The 19,975-nt window shown below is 27.7% G+C and overlaps 1 protein-coding gene across 1 annotated transcript in view; it reads left to right on the forward strand.

Annotated features, from left to right (window-relative positions):
• Positions 1-16,233, forward strand: part of LOC142321321 (zinc finger protein 423 homolog) — a 124,881-nt gene extending 108,648 nt beyond the window's left edge. The window contains exons 10-15 of the mRNA XM_075359312.1: positions 86-376; positions 516-692; positions 2,342-2,600; positions 4,602-4,774; positions 7,258-7,611; positions 14,802-16,233. Coding sequence (XP_075215427.1) covers positions 86-376; positions 516-692; positions 2,342-2,600; positions 4,602-4,774; positions 7,258-7,611; positions 14,802-15,221 — 1,674 coding nt within the window. The 3' untranslated portion in view covers positions 15,222-16,233. The remainder of the gene's footprint in view (positions 1-85; positions 377-515; positions 693-2,341; positions 2,601-4,601; positions 4,775-7,257; positions 7,612-14,801) is intronic.
• The last annotated feature ends 3,742 nt before the right edge of the window (positions 16,234-19,975 follow it).

Below are 19,975 nucleotides of genomic sequence, written 5' to 3' on the forward strand. Positions count from 1 at the left end.
AACAAAAACTAAAATTTTTATTAATCCTAAGAAACCAAGCCATATTGTATGCTCTTGCATAAAAATGTGTGTTTTTTTCTTCTAGGTCATAAATGGAGAAGAATCTGATCAGAAACAATCAGTATCTGGATCAAAAAATAATATACCATCATCATGTGCATCAATAACACTAAATGGCCCATCAAGTGGGAGAGGTAGCGTGTCTGGTAATCAACCAGTTGATACTGGAGCTGTTAAGAAATCAGAATACACAAATAATAATAACAATAATCCAAGTGCCTGTGATATATGTGAGCGATCTGATTTTACAAGTGAAGCAGAATTGGCTGCACATAGGAAATTAGTACACCACTTAAAGTCTTCAACTGGTAGCAAGGTAAATTTAATTATATAATTTATTTTTTACTTTTTAATTTGGGATTACTAGATTCATTACAAAAATATAATTCTAAAAAACAAATTTGTGGTGAAACTATAAAATTAAAAAATATTAATTGCATTTTGTTTTTAAACAGGTTAGTCTACATTGTGCTTATTGCAGTGAGAGTTGTAAATCTAGAACAGAATTAGAAAATCACATGAAAACCCATTCACAAGGTGGTTCTGCTAGTGGTAAACATAAATGTAACATCTGCGATGAAATATGTCCATCAGCTGCAATACTTGCTGAGCACAAACTAACACATTGTAAGGTAAATTATTAAATTTGTATCTTTAAATACCAACAGGAAATTTCAATAGTATATCAGATGGGCGATTACAATTATAACATTTTTTTCTAAAAGTATCTTAGAAACTATCCTAACCTTACAATATTAAACAAAAACATCTTTTTACCAGGTTGTAGTTTTAGCTTTTTCAAAGTATAATCATGTTGATTCAGTACAGTAAACCTATTGGATTTTTCATTTTTCAACAAATTTTAAGAAGTGGTTTTGGAATGATATTTCCAAAAAGAAATATCTTCAAATACAATGTACAGCATGAGAAATAGCCAGAAATCATAACCAACCAGATCTAAAGAGTGAGGAACCTTAGGAACTGATCATTAATCTTTTGCTTTCACTTAAAAGTTCTCTGCACAAAGTATGAAAAAAGTATGGGTAAAAACATTGTCATAATAAAAATACCATTTTTCAACTTCCACAAATTTAGTCTAGTCTTTTGCACTTCATCATCAGCATCATGCAAACAATTATAAACCACTTGACATTAATTATTAATTATTTTAACTTCTGGAGTTTATTTGTGATGTACAACTGCATAATAATAAAAAAAATATATAAAAAAAAACAGTCAGCATCACTGTTATTACTTTTAACTACTTTGCATTCTTTGGACCAAGATTGTTTGACCCAATTTTCTTTACCAATTATGATGATTTTAAGAAAATCAAAATTATTGTTGGTGTTGTCCATCATATTCTCTATTTCATTGTTAAAGTTATTTTTGCCTCGATAAAAAACCAGTTTGGAACACACTTTTTTGCATCATCTATACTGGTGCCCAAATCATTTGTTAAAATTGCTTACACTGAATCTCCATTTATTCCAATAACATTCAAAATTTCTTAGATATTCAACCATGCGCTTTCATCTATAAATTCAACTACACACCATTTCAGCTTGTTAATGATTTTCAAGAATTTGGATCTACTTCCACTTAAGTGACCATTTTTAAATAGTTATATAATTGTTTTATTTGAACATAGCACCATTACTATGCTCAAAGAATGTAAGATTGTTGTGTTAATGCAGTGCAGATGTATTAAAAGTTTAAAAAAATTACAAATCTCTTTGTTTTATAATGTTTTTTGTTTTTTTTCTGTTAAATAATTCTTCTACAATAATAAATTATTATTCAGTGAACATATTTATAAATGATTATAACTGAAGGTAGTGCACCTTCAGTTATAATCATTTGATAATAAGAGAATGAGGTGGCAATGAATGTTAAGTCTTAACATCTACAGCTTACAGGTCAGTATACACTATACTATTTTGTAGTGTATACAGATCATGTATGCACAGAAAATTGCTACACTACATTGACATATTCTTCAAATAGATAGGCAATGTAGTAATCTACCAATTCAGATGGATATATTTTTAAAACTTCAATCCTTTCTGGAGGCCCCCTGATGTTTCAATCGAAATTTCTAAAAAGACATCCTCTCTAACATTTTATGAAGAACCCAAATCAGGTCTCAAAACCTGGAGGGTGAATAGTCTGAATTTACAAAAACTGAATTGATAGATTACTTAGTATGTTATAATAATATTTAACTACTTCAATACTTATTTTAGATAAATACATCTTTTAATTATTGTAAATATTGCAGGTAATAAATGGTTCATCATGCACACAATGTAAATCATCTATTATTAATGAAGAACAATACTTCGTTCATATGCGTCAACATAGTGGGAGCACTCCAACTAGTTCAGCAGGAAGAGTAAGTCCATCTCAGATGCAGCTAATGTTGCCAACTGCTTGTGTTATTTGTCGACAAACACTTGTGTCAGAAATGGAGGCTAGAATACATGCACGATTTCATCTGCACCAAAGTGAAACTACACAGTGCTGTGTTTGCTTGCAAGGTAATAAATATCCATAACATTTCATTAAAAAATTCATCAACTTTCTAACTATTGAATAAATGACATTCATTTACAAACTCACATTTGTAAGAGTGTAAATACATATGATACATAATAATCGATGTATATATCAAATGCGGAAAAGAAGAAATAGGTATTGTTATTAGCGAGCTGCTGTGGATCCTACATTTCACTATATAGTTGTATACTTCATTACTATATAATCAATAAATTTTTGATAAGATAACACCTGGTCATTCTTGATTTATCCATCATTCAAGAAAACTTTCACTCTTTCAAAGACTCTTTTAACACAAGTATTTTATCATTTTCAGTAAGAGAATGTTTATAGGATTTACTCTGGAGGTAAAAGGTAAAACTTGTGAGAAGTTATTGTTAGCATTTTTTGTTCTAAGGTTGTTTAATTTCTTATCATCTTCTTTAATCCGTTCATAATTGAAGTGGATTATTTGTGTGATTAAAATATTTTCATATACGTTAATAATTTTTAAGTACACTTCACAAACTTTCTTTTAAGAGTGTAGCTGAATTATAGATTGTTTAATGTAAATTTTTCAGGAATATTCTTTACGATATAACCAGCTCATGTGTTGCTTTTAATTATGTGCATAGAGAATTGCTTCAATCTTACTAACCTGTAAAGCAGTGCTCCTGTAAGTATGGATAGTAGCTTGCCTTGCTAAATTAAAAGTTTGAATCTTGCTATCCATGACATATCTATCATCTTTAAAAAATATAGAACAGTTTTTAAATTGCCAACAGTAAGCTTTAAAATAGTAAAATAGTTTAATGTATCTACAACAGGTTAAGTGTCCAAAAGACTATTTTAAAACAAAAATCCATTCTCCAAAAACCAAGAGGCATAGTAAACACTTTTTGGCCAGAAGGACAAAATCTGGGACAGTTAGAGTTTAATTCTGCTTTCAGCATAACTTGCTAAAAAAAGAATAATTAATAATGAGTTGTACTTCAATTATAAAACAGCTGTAAAATAAAGTATGAGCAAGGAGAATGGTTCCACCTACGAAAAGGAGTAAGGCAAGGGTGCTGTTTAGCCTCAGCATTGCTTAACATGTATGTTGAAAACATGATCACAGATTTTGTAAAACATGAAGAGTCAAGCTCAGAGTGAGGAAAACAAATTATTAAGATTTCACAGATGACATGTCTTTTTTTAGGAGATGAAGCACAATGCAGAATAGGCGTTAACTGACTGAAACACATCAAAGAAGAAGGATTGATAAAATAATACTAAAGGAATGACTATGATGCAAAAAAAATAAGCTGAAAAAAAATTATAAATGATCTAAAAGGAAACAAATGCTGACAGGAACTCAGATGTTTAACTGGAAAGAAAGGTGAATGGAACAAATATGGAGCAAGCTACCTGCCTCAGATAACAGTATATGATGATGATGATGATGACACTATACTTTAAGGTCTACAGATTTGAAGAACCTTGATTAGATTAATTGCTCAGTCATTTCATTTTTTACAATGATTACCTTAAATTAAAGTTATAGCTGATTTAAAATATTCTAATTTATTTTACATAAAACCAATCTTCTGTTATAGGCAACCTCTTTTTTTCAAAATTAGTAACTCATTATTATAGTTTTGATAAAAACAAGTCAGATTTATTGATGATAGTAAAACAGTTCTGCCTAGTTAATAATGATTTATTCCATGGTAATGAAAATCAATTTAATGATTCTAAAATAGGTACTTTTAAATACTTCCATAATAAATACGCCATACCAACCCTCCTTGATAGTGTAGTAGTAACTTTGCCATTCACCCAGATGGTTGTGGGTTCAAATCCTAATATTGTTATATTTCACACTCTGCAGAATTTCCATATCATAGATATCATACGATATTTCCCTATCGTATGAATACAAATAGAATATAAATAGAAAAATATGATCTTATATGAGTAATACTAATAAACTAAGCATTGCATTTCATTTGTTGATAAAGGATGTGACAGAAGAGATTTAATTGGTGGAATTTGTAAAGAATGTTATTCAAAACACGGAAAAGCAACACCAACTCGATGTCCAGAATGCCAATTGAAATTTGAAACAGGACCTGCATTAGAAGCTCATCTTTCTACAGTGCACAGAAAAACTTATCAATGCATTAAATGCCAGGTAACTATTGACAATATTTTAATAAAAATTTATACCTAAATACAGTAAGATCTTTACATCTTACCTATAGTAAAATATTAAAATGTAAATCATTAGAAAATCTACATACAGGAGTCCTTATATATATATATATATATATATATATATATACTCCTGTTTGGGAGTCCAGTAAATATCCATCAAAAAAACAAGAGTGAAAAAGCAAGAAAACAACAAACGGGGGTATTATTTATAAATGGTACAGCTTCTTATAAAAGGTTGCAACTTTTTGTTCACTAAAAAATACACACTTATATGATAACCAATAATATTGATTTTTTTTATGGATTTTTCTTTAAATAAAAGCTATTTTCACTACTAAATATTCATTCATTGATACAATTTACATGTGTTAATGTTTCTAATCATGAAAAATGAATCCACAATTTTATTCTTCTCCAACAACAACAAATCAACTTACATTGGCTTTATAAAAAAGGAATTATGCTTCATCTATATTTAATCAGATGGCGGCACTGACTACAATCACATGTTTTACTCTTTTCTCATCAAGAAAAATTGAAACCTCCAAATTCCATGTATCTTCATTCAGATTGTGCCAACTGTCAGGGTTCAAAAAATACTAGGATGTATTAATCAGTTATGAAAATTTTTTTAATAAATTATACATATAAATATAATAGAATTTGAATTAAAAAAGTATTTTAAAAAATTAATTATAATATAATTAAATATAAAAAATAAAATTAATACAAGATTATATATATTTGTTATTTTTTTGAAAATTAAAAATAATTCTTCAACATTTTGACCACTGTGCTAATTAAATTCAGAAAATAACAACTTAACTACCAAAATGCAATAACAAAAGCCTAAAAAAATGCTTTATATCAATAGTCAACTTTTGCGGGATCCTGCATCATCAGTCAGTACACAATTCTATAATTACATCAAACAAATAAGAAAAAAGAAATAAAAACTTAAATATTTAGAAAACATAAACGCTCAAACAACCACAAAATCTGGAATAACACAACTCCACTGCCACTACTCGATTACTTTGGATATTTTTATATTGGGTTTTATTTGTTTGATGTAATTGTAGAATTGTGTGCCAATTGATGATGCTGGATACCCTGAAAGTCAATTATTGGTATTAGTTTTTTTTAGGTTTTTCAGTTACTGTGTTTTGGTGGTTGTTATTTTTTAAATATATATATATATATATATATATATATATTAATTAAATATAAAATGAAATATAATTAATATTAAATATAAATAATTAGAATTAATGAAGAATGATTAACTGTTAACAAAAATAATAATAAAGGTTTTTATTTTTTGTGTATTATTATGATGAAGGGTAAACACAGTAAAATTACATCTGAATTACAAACGATTGATCTGTGATTAGGTAAATACTAGTTAAATGGAAAGAATACACATATAATATTTATTAGTAAATGGTAAAAACTAATAAATAGTGCACCTAATGAAATAAGTGTTTTTGCTGGAAAAATTGACAACTTCAATATAAAATGTAAAACAATCCATTTATATTTTGTTTATTTTTTGTAATAATATACATCATGACGAAAGTGATGAAAGATATTTTAACCAGAATAACTAATATCACAACCACCAAAAAAGCAGTTTCATACTAAAAGTGTTAGCAAATCAATTTATGGCAAAAACATGAAATGAAAAAATGGTGAATAATACAAACCCCAGAAAAACACTTACAATGTGAAGGTATCCCACAAAAATCAATTGTTTGTCCTGAATCTGGAAAAAATTGATATTTTTAAAATTATAAAGGTTCACTTGCCACAGAGTTGTTTCAAAATATAACGACTGGTTTAGAAAAAACACAAAAAAATAAGCAAGCTGCTCAATCATTAAGAGCAACATCTATTTAGAGTAACATTATTTTTTAACTGAAACAGCCCCTTTGTTTTTCTGATGGAATACCTTCACACTGTAAGTGTTTTTAGTGAATTTGTATTATTCATCATTTTTTTTTAATTTTATAATGTTTTTGTCATAAATTAATTCACTAACAGTTTTACAATGAAATTGTTTTTTTGGTGGTTGTTTATAAATATATATAGTTGTTCAACACCAGCTTGACAAAGAGATTACTGTTTAACTATAGTAACTATAGTAATGAATCCATTACTCTATTCATTACTCTATTTCCATCACACCAACCCAGTAGCAATGAATTGTAAATATACGTGCATAACAAACATACCTTTGGATTTTGCTCGGATGATATTAAGGTCTTTCTCGATACACTCAAAGAATCTCTCACTAACTTTATTAACTGATACTATAACATTTTCTGACTTTTCTTTTTTGTCATTCACTGATAATTTCTTTTAAATATTAATTTTATACTTTTTCAGAGAAAATATTCCATTTTTAATTAATAATTTTTTTTTTTCATTACCGAGTATTTTTTATTTATTATGTTACAGTTAAGTTTTGAAAATGAACGTGAAATACAATTACACGTTGCATCTCATTTATTAACTGAGGGTAACGGAACAGGACATGAATGCAGATTGTGTTTAAGAATGCTGGCAACACCATTTCAACTACAAACTCATCTAATAGAGCATACATTTGCCGGTTGTCCCACATTTACATGTTATTTATGCAGTGCTGTATTCACAACAGCTCAAGGTTTACAAGCACATATGTTAGAGCACGGCTTAGCAGCAAGACCTTATGACTGTCCTCGTTGTTCTCTACGTTTCTTCTTTAGAGCAGAGTTAGACAATCATAGTTATACTCATCTTGATGAAGAATCTTCTGATGAACAAAATAAGGTAAATATTAACAATTAACTGATTAACTAATAAGATCGACAGACCATTTCATAAAGGATATGGTCCAAAATTTGATAATGTACATTTGAAGTATTTTTTTTTTCATAAGACTGAAATTACAAAAATATTCAGATTACATATACAGTAAAACTTCCCAATATCAGGTATGGCGCAGAAACAACAACCTGTCCATTATTTAAAGGCATCTGCTATTCAGAAAAATGCAAATATAGTATTGTGATCAGTTATTGTAAACAAAAAAACACAACTAGAACAACAGTAATGTGTTTTTTTCTTATAAACTAAAATTTCTTTTAAATTAGTTGCTAATTAAAATTACTGTATATTCAAGTTTTTTTTTATTGTTTTTCAAAAAATCTGTACTCTGGGTTCACACTTTAATAAAAAAAAATAATAATACTGTACTACTGAAATCAGCCAAAGGAATAAAATTACTGTACTATACTAAAATGGAATAAAAAAATATTTACACTAAAAAAATATTAAACAAAGACGCTACAGTATACAAGAATATTAATTAAAACATATGTATAAGAAATAATGTAAAACTCTTAAGTGGACACTACATGACTTCCTTGTACACCTATTAAATTACATATAGACATTTTTTTTATAAATGAAAAGTACATAAAATTTTATTTCATTTATTACTACAGATATTTTTTCATATTTTTTTTTTAATTGTAATTATTGAATTATTATTTATCAAAAATTTTTGTTTTCAATCTGAGGTTAATAATTATCAATAAATCAATACATTTAAGTTAAAAAGAAGGAGATGTCTGATTCAAACCGATGTGCCCTTGTAAGATTCAAATATTTTATAAGTTAAAATTTCATTTGGCTATAACTCTGGAACCAATGAAAATAATTACCACTTATGACATATCATTGAAAAGCTCTCAATGAGGGCTTGTTACTGCAGTTAAGAAAACGTCTAAAATTCTAATTTTTTGGATTTTGGGCTTTTTTGGATACTTTTGGTTCAGTCAATTGCAATCAAAAGGGAGGTGCACAACTACATGTTACAACTCTAGTAATCTAAAATTTCAATATCCTACGGCTAATCGTTTTTGAGTTATGCAAGGTACATACATACATACAGACGTCACACCGAAAGTAGTCAAAATGGATTCAGGGTTGGTCCAAATGGATATTTCCGTTGAAATCTGAAAACTGAAATTATTCCCGATCACAGTACTTCCTTTAATTCATACAAGGAAGTAAAACTCAAATATGGATACATACAATCAATTTATACATAGATGGTTTAAAATAGCTATCTATTTTAGTTTTAATTGATTCCTGGTAAATATTTTTCTAAATAAGTAACTACATTTCTGTTATTTAAATAACGCCTTCTGGTAATCGTTTTTGAAAGAAATATTGCTTTAAAAAATGTTCTAACCTTTTCTGTTATTTCATTAACCATAATGGTAAAACTGGGTTCATCATTGTCATTATCTTCGTCGTTCGTTTTAGAAGTAATCAAGTTTGAAGCAGCAACAAAATCATGGATGTCAGTTGATAAGTCCTGTGATGAGCGTGACATCAGTATTCAGGTACTCTTTGTAGTTTACAAACAGTTGAATAATTTCTTGTAATTTACTCTGTTCAGCAGAATTTTCATTTGGTTCAGTAAGATTTTCAATGTTGAAATTGAAGTTAGTTTGTGTTTAATACCGGCTTTTATGAAACACTTTCTCACTGTCATAGTAGTATCCTGCTTTATCACCATACAAATCCATAAATCTGCTTCCAGCAGACTAATGCTTTTGGAAAGCTCATCAGCATCTGTAACTTCATTCACTGTTGACAATAAGTATCGTAACACCTTTTTTCTGTTCTGAATTTTAAAGTTCTGAATGATCCCTGATCAAGCGGTTAACATACTGTAGTAGTATTTGGAGGAAGAAATATCAATTTTATATTTTCTAAAGTAAAGTTAGGGTGGGATTTTTCTTTATAACTCGTGCATCTTTTATTTAAGTTTTCCTTTCATTCTGACATCAAATTTTCATCTACAGTCCCATATATTTCACTACAAGCATTTTTAAATGAAACGTTATGTGTAATTCAGAATTTACAGAACCAAACCCCTGATGCTTTAAACTCATTGTAACCGAGTTCTTAAGCAATTTCTAGGGTTTTCTCACATGCTAAAGTTCCAGAGACTGGAATGTTATCAGCATGAGCACTGCAAAACCAATCATAAGTAAAATTATCAACCGCTAGGCCTGGCATTTTAAGAAATGTAGGATTGCTTAACTGATTGTCATTTTCAATCCATGACTGTAGGATATCAAGTTTGCTTTTTAATAAATCTCTTATCTGAGTTTTCTCAATATCAAAATGTTGTGCCATATCACACACACTGAGTTTTTCTTTATCATAGACATTTATAACTGTTACTTTTTCTTTTAATGTCAGGAGTTTACATTTCTGAGACATTTTAAGTTGTAGTAACAAATGCTTGTAATGATTTTTGTAAAACACACAAAATTGAATGTACAGTAAAAGTATATATAGAAAATGTACTACCATAAAAAATTCAGTACTGTACCGTAACAAAAATATTACACGTGTTCAATGTACAGTATACACTTGCACATAACTGATGATGAATTGATTGAAATCATAGCATCAGCATCTAGACAGCAAGTGATGCAATTTACAACAGATAAACAAATTAGTCACAATGAGTATAAAATAAAACAAGAAAGATTACTATTTTTATTCCTACGGTTTTTCAGAACTGATTGAACAGTTTTTATAGGTAAATTCATTGTCCAGATCCGTTGTTTAGAAGGTTTGTTTTTAAGAAGTATTTTATCCATTAATTAATATCACTATAGAACTGCCGAGGAATCTAAAAATGTCTGGTTTTAAGAGAAGTCCATTATTGGGAAGTGTCCATTGGAAAACTTCACAATACTTTAATTTCATATTAGATATTGAAAGTTGTTTTGTTTTGCTCAGACGTTTTAAATTTCACTTTCAATGTTAAAGGATTTTAGTTTGTCAAGTATATAAGAATTGTTCTCAAAAACTTCAAATTTTAATTACTACAAAGGAAAATTCAATTCTTGTAAGAGCTGAATTTTTTTGGCAGCCAAAAGCCTTGCAAGACCAAATAATGAACAAAAAATTCTTTTAACATAGCTACTACTTCATTAATAGTATGACAGATTGAGCCAATCTTTATTAAACCAGCATTTTCAGTCACTTTCTTCTAATGGTGTAATAAAATGCTGAATTAAGTTCATGATAAACTTCATCAAAATTAAAGGACCTATTATAAAACAAAGGAGATTAACATACTAAATATCAATTTTACATGAGTTTAATGATTGTTCGTGAAATAGTTGAGAATTTCATCACTTTTATTAGTTTCTATAGCCATTCATGTTAAACCAGATCTCATTATTAAAATAAACATGATGAAGTCTTCAATCCCATTATCAATAAAGAATAAAGATCACTGACCGGTAAATGTTTTTAATGTCCAGTTTTTTCTTTTTTATGTAAACAAGCAATTTGAATTTTCTTGCCACCCTACAAATAGAAGATGTTAACAGATTTAATTGTTAATTGGAAAAGCCAGGTTGAATGGTCAGTTGTAGAGAACGTTATGAAGTATTTAGTTCTTCAGCAAGTTGCAGAGGGCGTGTAGGAAAGCGAGTTCAAGTGAGGCTGGTTGGTTAGGATCTCACTTGGATGTTTACTTGTCTCCAAGATAGGCGTTTTGTAGTTTTGTTTTGTTATTTTGTGATGTGTGGAATTTGTTCATTTTATTTTGTTGATAGGATTATAGTTCAAAATTTAATACTTTTATTTCTTCCAACTTCTGTTTGTTTGAGTAGTTTTGATTTTTGTTTTGCGTTTATTGTTAAGGTTTTTATGCCGATGGAAATGTCACTTGTGGCATTTGCATTGGTGGCATCCTGACGGAGGTCAAGCTGTTAACTGAGAGATGTTAATTAATCTGTAGGTTCAGAAGATGACCTCTGGTAAAGCCCATAGGACTAGTAATGGGGGGGGGGGTGGCATGGCAACTGTAATCGTCACATAGCAGGTATCTTTTCCCCTTCAGGATCAGTCCAATGGTAAAACCCACCAAGTTGGTCTAATAGTAAACTTGTCATCACAAATCAGCTGATTCGAAGTCGAGAATTCTAAGGTTCAAATCCTAGTAAAGGGTTGCCTTTACTAGGATTTGAAAAGTAATTGTACTTTTATATGGATTTGAATACTAGATCATGGATACCAGTGTTCTTTGGTGGTTGGGTTTCAATTAACCCCACTTCTCAGGAATGGTCGACCTGAGACTGTAAAAGACTTCAGTTCATTTACATTCATACATATCATCCTCACTCATCCTCTGAAGTAATACCTTACAGTGGTTCCACCCGAGTCCATTTGTAAATACCCAACGAGTTGGTCTAGTGATGAACTTGTCATAGCAAATCGGCTGATTTCGAAGTCATGAGTTTTAAGGTTCAGATCCTAGTAAAGACAGCTACTTTTTCACTGATTTTAATACGTAATCGTGGATACTGGTGTTCTTTGGCGGTTGGGTTTCAATTAATCACACATTTCAGGAATGGTTGCCTTGAGACTGAACAAGACTACTTTTCATTTACACTCATCCTCTGAAGTTAAAATACTGTATGGTGGTTCCGAAAGCTAAACAAAAAAAGAAAAAGTCCATTTGTAAAGATTACTTTCAAAAAAACTCTCACAAAACTTGTGAATCAAACATGATGATATTATTGATTTATTAAGAACTACAGATGAAGCAAGTTTCAACTGAAACTTTTCTTTCCATAATTTTAAAGATTTATACATAAACCTCCAATAAGTCCTATTAACTTATTGGACTTTTGGAGGACTTATTGGACTTTTGTTTTATTCATAAGTCTCCAAAAATCACATTATCATCATTAGATAATGAGAAATGGCAATCGAATTGATACTGGAAGTGCATGTCAAGATTATTTAAACTTCTGGTTACAGCTAATCTTGAATACAACCTTACCATGTAACAAGTATAGCAATATAAATTTTACCCACGTCTAAGTTACATACCCACTGTAAGGATTCATCTCTTAGAATAAGGGGTATAACATCTGTTATATAGATTATGAGGATAAGTTTTACTTTGATTCTTCACTTTGTACCTTTCCATTCGCTGAAATAATACTACTTGCTCAATTTGATCACAAAAAATCTAACATTATATAATATTTAATGTTAACAGCATAAAAAAGGTCTAAGATGATTTGATTTTGTTTTCTATCAAAGTCCTACACTGTGATAATCAGAGCTCATTTGGTAGTCACTAGATCATATAGAAGTACTGTATTAATTTTACTACCAATATTACCAGTGTTTCTTAAATTGTTTAAATTAGCTAATTATTTAAATCATGTATGTATAGATATTCATTCTATTTGGAATTGGGCTTCATATTACCAAAAATGTTTATATATTGATGTATTATACCTTAAATAAAATAACTATTTTTATGAATTACGGTTGCACTGATACTGTAACACCTCAACACAAAATAAAAATAAAATATTATCTTTTGGAAGATAATTCTACTTATAAAATGGGATTCTTATAAGCATCTTAGAAGAATTATATCCAGCAATGCTTCACTACTGCTAAATTTGAGTGTATATATATATATATATATATATATATACATTAAAATAAATGAACACAATTGAAAGTTTGATAAAACATTAAAAAATTGAACATATGGAACTTTACAAAATTTAACCTTTCACTGTATAAAAATCAGATTGTAAATAAACCCAATTATCAAAACAGCACTACTTATCGGATTTAATTCAAACTACTCTCTAAACATAGTAGTCCATTCAAAATACTCCTAACTTTCTTTCTACTGGTCAGATTGAGGATTTCAATAGTTTTAAGCGTTCTCTGGACAACACAGACCATTTTGCGAAAACCCACATGTAAATGGGTCCAGTAGTTTTTTTTAGTTTATAGCAAAAACACATATGAACATCGCCTTTTATATATATAGAAGGTTAAAGTCTGTTTGGTTATTTGTTTGTTTGTTTTGTAAATATCCCGACACTAGCCACCACCTAGTGGGTATAGTTTTTGCAAAAAATTTTCTTTTCACATAACTAATATATATTCTGAATATGAGCCAAATCGGTCCATAAACACAATTTTTCTAAATATCTCAGCCCCAGTGCCACCTAGCGGGTCCATATTTTTTTTCAGAAATATTCTTTTCACGTAACTAATATATATTCTGAATATGAACCAAATCAAACCAAAAATACAATTTTTTGAAATATCTTGACCCCAGTCCCAGCTACCAGGTCCAAAGTAATTCAGAAAACTTTACAGGCGTGCGCACAACTCACCAAAGTTTCATCGCAATTGGATGAATGATATAGGAACACATATGAAACAAACACTCATTTTTATATATATAGAAGGTATAGAAGTTAATTATAATATTAATTAATGGTTTCCAAATCTCATATTTCGGCCAATTTTTATTTATTTATACTGATGTTTTTAGCTTAAAATAAAACTGAAATACGGCAGAATAATAAAAAATTATCTTAAAAGTAATAAAAAATGTTTACATTATTCATATACTTTCTAGTTGATATATATGTATTATTAAGAATGATTAAGAGACGAAGCATCACCAAACACCTTAGCCCCATGTTGGGTTTTTGAGTAGCCAATAGATAGGAAAAGCATCCTTGGAGGATGCTACCTCACCATCAAATACCAAAAGTGCAATAAATATCTGGTCTCTACACCTGAAACCTACACTTTAAGGAAAAAGGGATCAAATATTAGGTAAAGGGTTACATATTAAAATGGACTTCAAACAAGACAACCCATCAAAAGGAGTGCTTTATGATCCCCTCCAGGCCTATCCTGCTCACTTTTTCAGAGCCACCTATACCAGATCAGACTTCTCTAGCCTTCTGTAGACTTTTGTTCTGTGTGGAAATTTCCTAGCAAAATATATACTACCTGTTTGTATGTTGTTGTACGTTAATTTTACATGACTTTGTCATGATTTTTCAATTTTGTCTGATGCAGTGTTATATGTAGTTTATTTATTTCATAATAAACATAACATTTGTTTTTTTTGTTAACAGACATCTCCATATTATCAGCCACATAACAAAGTGCAATCAGCAGAGTCATCTCCTGTATCTAGTGGAAACGGTATAGATTTATATGGGCAGAATGATTCAAATAAACAAACTTGTAAACAACTTAAAAAGACTAATAATTTTAAATGTGCTGAATGCGATAAAGAATTGGGAAGCGCTGTAGGTCTTCAAGCACATATGAGACATCATAGAAAACCATCAATATCCTCAACACCAGATGATAATAATATTAAAGTATCACTTGAAACATTATCGGTTATTCCTGATTCGCAAACAGAGAATGAAAATGAAATAAAACAAGAAATAAAAGAAGAAGCTGTTGATGAAGATGAACATATTGATGTTGAAGATCAAAGTGTAAGTACAACAGACAACATAAACAGAACAGAAGAGAATTTATAGATTTTGAACATTTTTTCAGGCTTAAATATTAAGTTGCTTAATTTTTATTGTATTTAAATTAGTTTATCAATATCACTGTTTTTTTAATTTCAGGTTGTTGTTATATTGTTATTGACCAGAATAATTTAATTTTGGTGGTAATAAGAAATGAATTAATCGAAATAAGTTGTGTCAAAAAAAATATATAATTGTTACTGTACATCACATAAAAATCAATAATTAAACTAAAATATCTAATTCAGCAATTATTAAATAAAGGGAAGGAGATTGTTTTATGTTGTTTGTTTTTGTAGTAGCACATTTCCGTTTACTAATTAATCTTATATTAATTCAGTTTAAATTCTTCATTTGCACTGGCTTACGGTGTAGACAAATACAAACAAGATTTACTCAAGAAAACTATATGTCTTGAACATCATAAAAAAGTACAAAAATAAATTAGGTTTATCTAATATGGCAGACCATAAACAATAAATATTCTGTTTCTGATATCAATAGAAATATTCGAAATTAATAAATATGACAAAAAATTAAATACATTAGAAAAATATTACATATATAAATAAAACGAAATTTCAGTTTGATAAACTATCAGACAATGTTTGAGAGAGCTGGTCTTATAAACACTGCAACATATAACAGCACTCATTTAAATTAATATGCAGTTTTCATTATTTTAGTATTTTTATTATGCAATAACGGAATTATTTCAATCATGACTGAGAACGCAGGATCCACCAAAGTAATTACATGAAAAATTAAGGTATATGTCTTATCTCAATATTACTAGGTGGTTTATTTAATAGAATTTTAATATCAAGTTATCTATTTTGAATTAACTGCAGAAATTATTCAGTAGTATTAAAAATTGTAGTAAAGATAGTTGTGTAACTACTCTATTTTATTTAATTTTTTTTTTAAATGGCATTTATAATAATTTCAAATGTCAAGATAATTATTTTTTACAAACTAATTTCATGAGAAATTCCTTAAGACAGCTACAAGTTAAATGTTCTCAGACTAGAATGAAATTGATTTTTACAACTGTCAATTTTTCAATTATCTGTTTTCTTAATTATTTTAAGTATTGATTTTTAAATTCTTTAAAATTAGAATTTAATAGTAAATTGGGAATTTTTAATTATTATCATGCAAATTATTAACTAAAGATTTAAATCACTATAATTTCATTCAAAAGATTTTTCTTTGTTAAGAACAATATACAGTAGATTACATGAAAAAAATAGCAAAAAACAAACATTGATAAAAACTGATTAGTTGTTTTGCAGATAATAAGTTATGATAGCATGTTTCAATTTATATTCTATAAATATAAATGTAAATAATCTGCTCAATAACACAAATTATCTGTTCACTATTGTTAACAGTAAGAAACAATACACATCTGTGTAGTCAGTGCAACGTAAGATCTGTTTAAATAATAATTTAAACATATTAGTAACTTATAGCTTTTATTCACCAGATAAATAAAGTGTATGTTCTCAATGGTACACAGAACACTAACTTAAACTTAATTATTTATTTACTATTGCTTGCCTTTCTTTTACAAAGCAATTTTGCTACACATTTTTATTAAATATTTGTTTTTAAAACTTTTTTTTATTAATTTAATCTTATTCAAGATTTGAAACACATAATTAACAATTTTACTGAAAAACTATAAGAAATTAAGATTAATAAAATGGAACATTTAAGTAATAATTGTTTATAAAATACATGATTGTTTTGTAATGTTGATGAGAAAATGTAATTAAAAAAAATAATAAATTTGTTGTTGCACTTTAATTGTATAAAGTAATAATAAAAATTGATATTGGTGTATATAGTAATTAATTAATCTTGTGTATAAATTACATATTATTCAATTAATTGAATATTAATTACAAAACACTGATAAAATAGTATAGGTGTAACAGACTATTATATATTTATTATGTTAAATTTTTATTACTGTTAAGTTTTTGTTTCTTATTTAATAAAAAAATGACACTGATTTAAAAAAGAAGTATAACCAAAGAATAATAATAGTCATAAGTTTTTATTTAGGAGAAAATAAGTCATTTTCTTTGTGTAATTAATTTTATTATGTTGGTGTACATTATTTAAGTATGTAAAATTAACTTATTGACCAAAAACTATATTTATATTATTTGCAAACTTTTTTTTAATTTTTTTTCACAGTATCTTTATCTATTAAATGTATTTTTTTTTTTAAATTATATATTATGTTAATTAACACTTCCATTATCACAATCGCATTATATTTTTGCTGATGAATTTGAAGCTTACCAAGCTGCTTTATAATAATGGTAAAACCTAGTGTTGTCTTATTTTATTCAACAATTTTCCTTTTGACCTATGCAATTTCATTTCATTAATGAAAGACTTCTTCAAAAACTTAAGAAAACTAATTAAAAGTAAAGTTTTTTAAATTAGTTTTTAATCTAATTAGAATTCTTTCCTATAAAATGCACAAAAAATTCTAAAAATGTATATTATTACCTAAAACCTAATTGTCCTCATTGTCCTATCAAATTTAGTGTTTTCAACTAATAATCTTCTAGTTATTAGTGATTTTTCAAGTAATAACTATTTCAGTCAAGAATAATTGTTTTTAAATCAATCAATAATTGGTTTTTAACCTAGTTTTTATTATTAATAAATCTGATATGTTTGTTTTGATGAAGTGAATAAAAAAATGTTTATAATAAAAACAAATAACCATGAAACAGAAGAAGTAATACATGAAATTTTATTTTATTAACTGCTGCAGAGAAGAAAAACTATTGCAATGATATATAACAATACAGATTGAATTGCCGATTTTAGATAATGTGCTGACCAATCATTTTCTTGCACGATTATGTACTTGTACAACCTGACACAAAATATTTAATTATTTTTTTTATTTACAATTAATTTATCCACATTGTAATAATACAAGTGGTTTTTTTCTTCATTGTAGAGATTTTCCTGTCAGTTTACCACAATGAACACTCACTCAAGGTTTTTTTTGTAATTTTTAAAAATAACTATTCCTAATTGAAATATTTATAACTTGAGCAAGAAGAAATAAATTGGAAAACCATTAGTCTGAAAACAACCCAACTTGTCAGGGAGATTTGATTTATTTGCACAAGTATATATTTTTAAAGTAGTTTTTATGATTCACTCATTCATGATATAAATTCAAGTTACGTTAAAAACTAGCCGAAGTTGAATAAGTTTCTCTAATTTTTCTTTATTATTGAAAACAAATAGCAATAACAATATGGAACTGGTGTAGGTTAACAGAAAAGCAGTTGTGAAATCAAACATCACTCTTGATATTTTATTATTATTATGCTTCAAAGTTTTTGGAAAATATATAAAACACTTATATTATATATATATATATATATATATATATATATATATATATATATGAATTTAATAAAGTTTAATTTACATATTAAATTATTCAGTATTATTTTAAACATTGCCCATTATTTTTTTTAAAGAAAATATTAAAATAATTCTACAGTGATTATTTTTTCAAATAGTTGTATTTAATGGAGTATGGTTTTATAAAAATATAAATAAGTAGATATAAATAGTTATATGTGTAAATATATAAACTTAATAGAGATTTTTTTTCTGTAAATACATGCTCAAAATTATCATCCATGTTTATTATTAATATAATATATTAAAATGAGATATAACTGTGCCCTTAATTTTATAGTTTGTAAGATGTTAATTATCTTGGTATTAAACTGTATTCTTATAATCGTGGTTATTATTACTATTATTATTGTCTTGTAAATAAATATTAGATGTAATGTTCTTAATATGTTTCAGTAAATGGGGTTGTATAAATTATATTATTGCTTATACTTTATTATTTTATAATTACTGTTATTTTAAATTTATTATTATTATTATTATTGAAGTTATTTTTGTTAAATCCAGATATGTTAAGTTTTTCAATTATTATTTATATTAAAGAAATATGGTTAATTAAAATAATTTTGTCATTACCAAACTTAATGTAAATTTAAAAAAGCTACTGAACCTCTTTGCTCTCTACTGCTTGCTCCCTATTCAACTGTAATAATTTCTACCTGCTCTGGATCATTCACATCAATTGAATTGCCTGCCAGGAATTCAGACAAGAGTTTTATACAAGTACTATTTAATTTTATTGTTAGATTATCAATAATATTAGTTTTTAGTTTTATAAAATGTGAAAATGACAGATGTAATGGGACAGATTTTTATATTAAGTAAAAAACATCCATAGCAACTACCTATGTACAATTTAAATTGGTAACACCATTAAAAAACAAGCCTCAGCTAATAAATTTAAGTAACAGAAAGAACTGCCTTTCTGTAGAATACAGTAAATTTAATATTTACCGTCTTCATCATCTTCGGCTTACCTCTTTCAAGATACTTTGATTAGATCATCTACTACCTTTCTGCGCTCATTCAACAAAGTATCTTTTATTCACTTCTTTTCTTGCGACTTATAACCAGTTATCCACTTTTCACAAATCCACCATCTTTTCAAGATTATCCTAATCTTTTACTCTTCTTTAAATCATTCTTCATGCTTAGTTTTTACCCAATAAAATCAACATGCGCAAAGGCATTTTGAATCTGTAGGGATTTTGAGTTCTGTCAGATGTGCACTAATGCATTAGAGCCTCTGTTGAAGCATAAAAAAAAACTGCTAAAATATTTGAATGCTT

This window comes from Lycorma delicatula, chromosome 3, assembly GCF_047948215.1.
Source record: "Lycorma delicatula isolate Av1 chromosome 3, ASM4794821v1, whole genome shotgun sequence".
Lineage (NCBI taxonomy): Eukaryota > Metazoa > Arthropoda > Insecta > Hemiptera > Fulgoridae > Lycorma > Lycorma delicatula.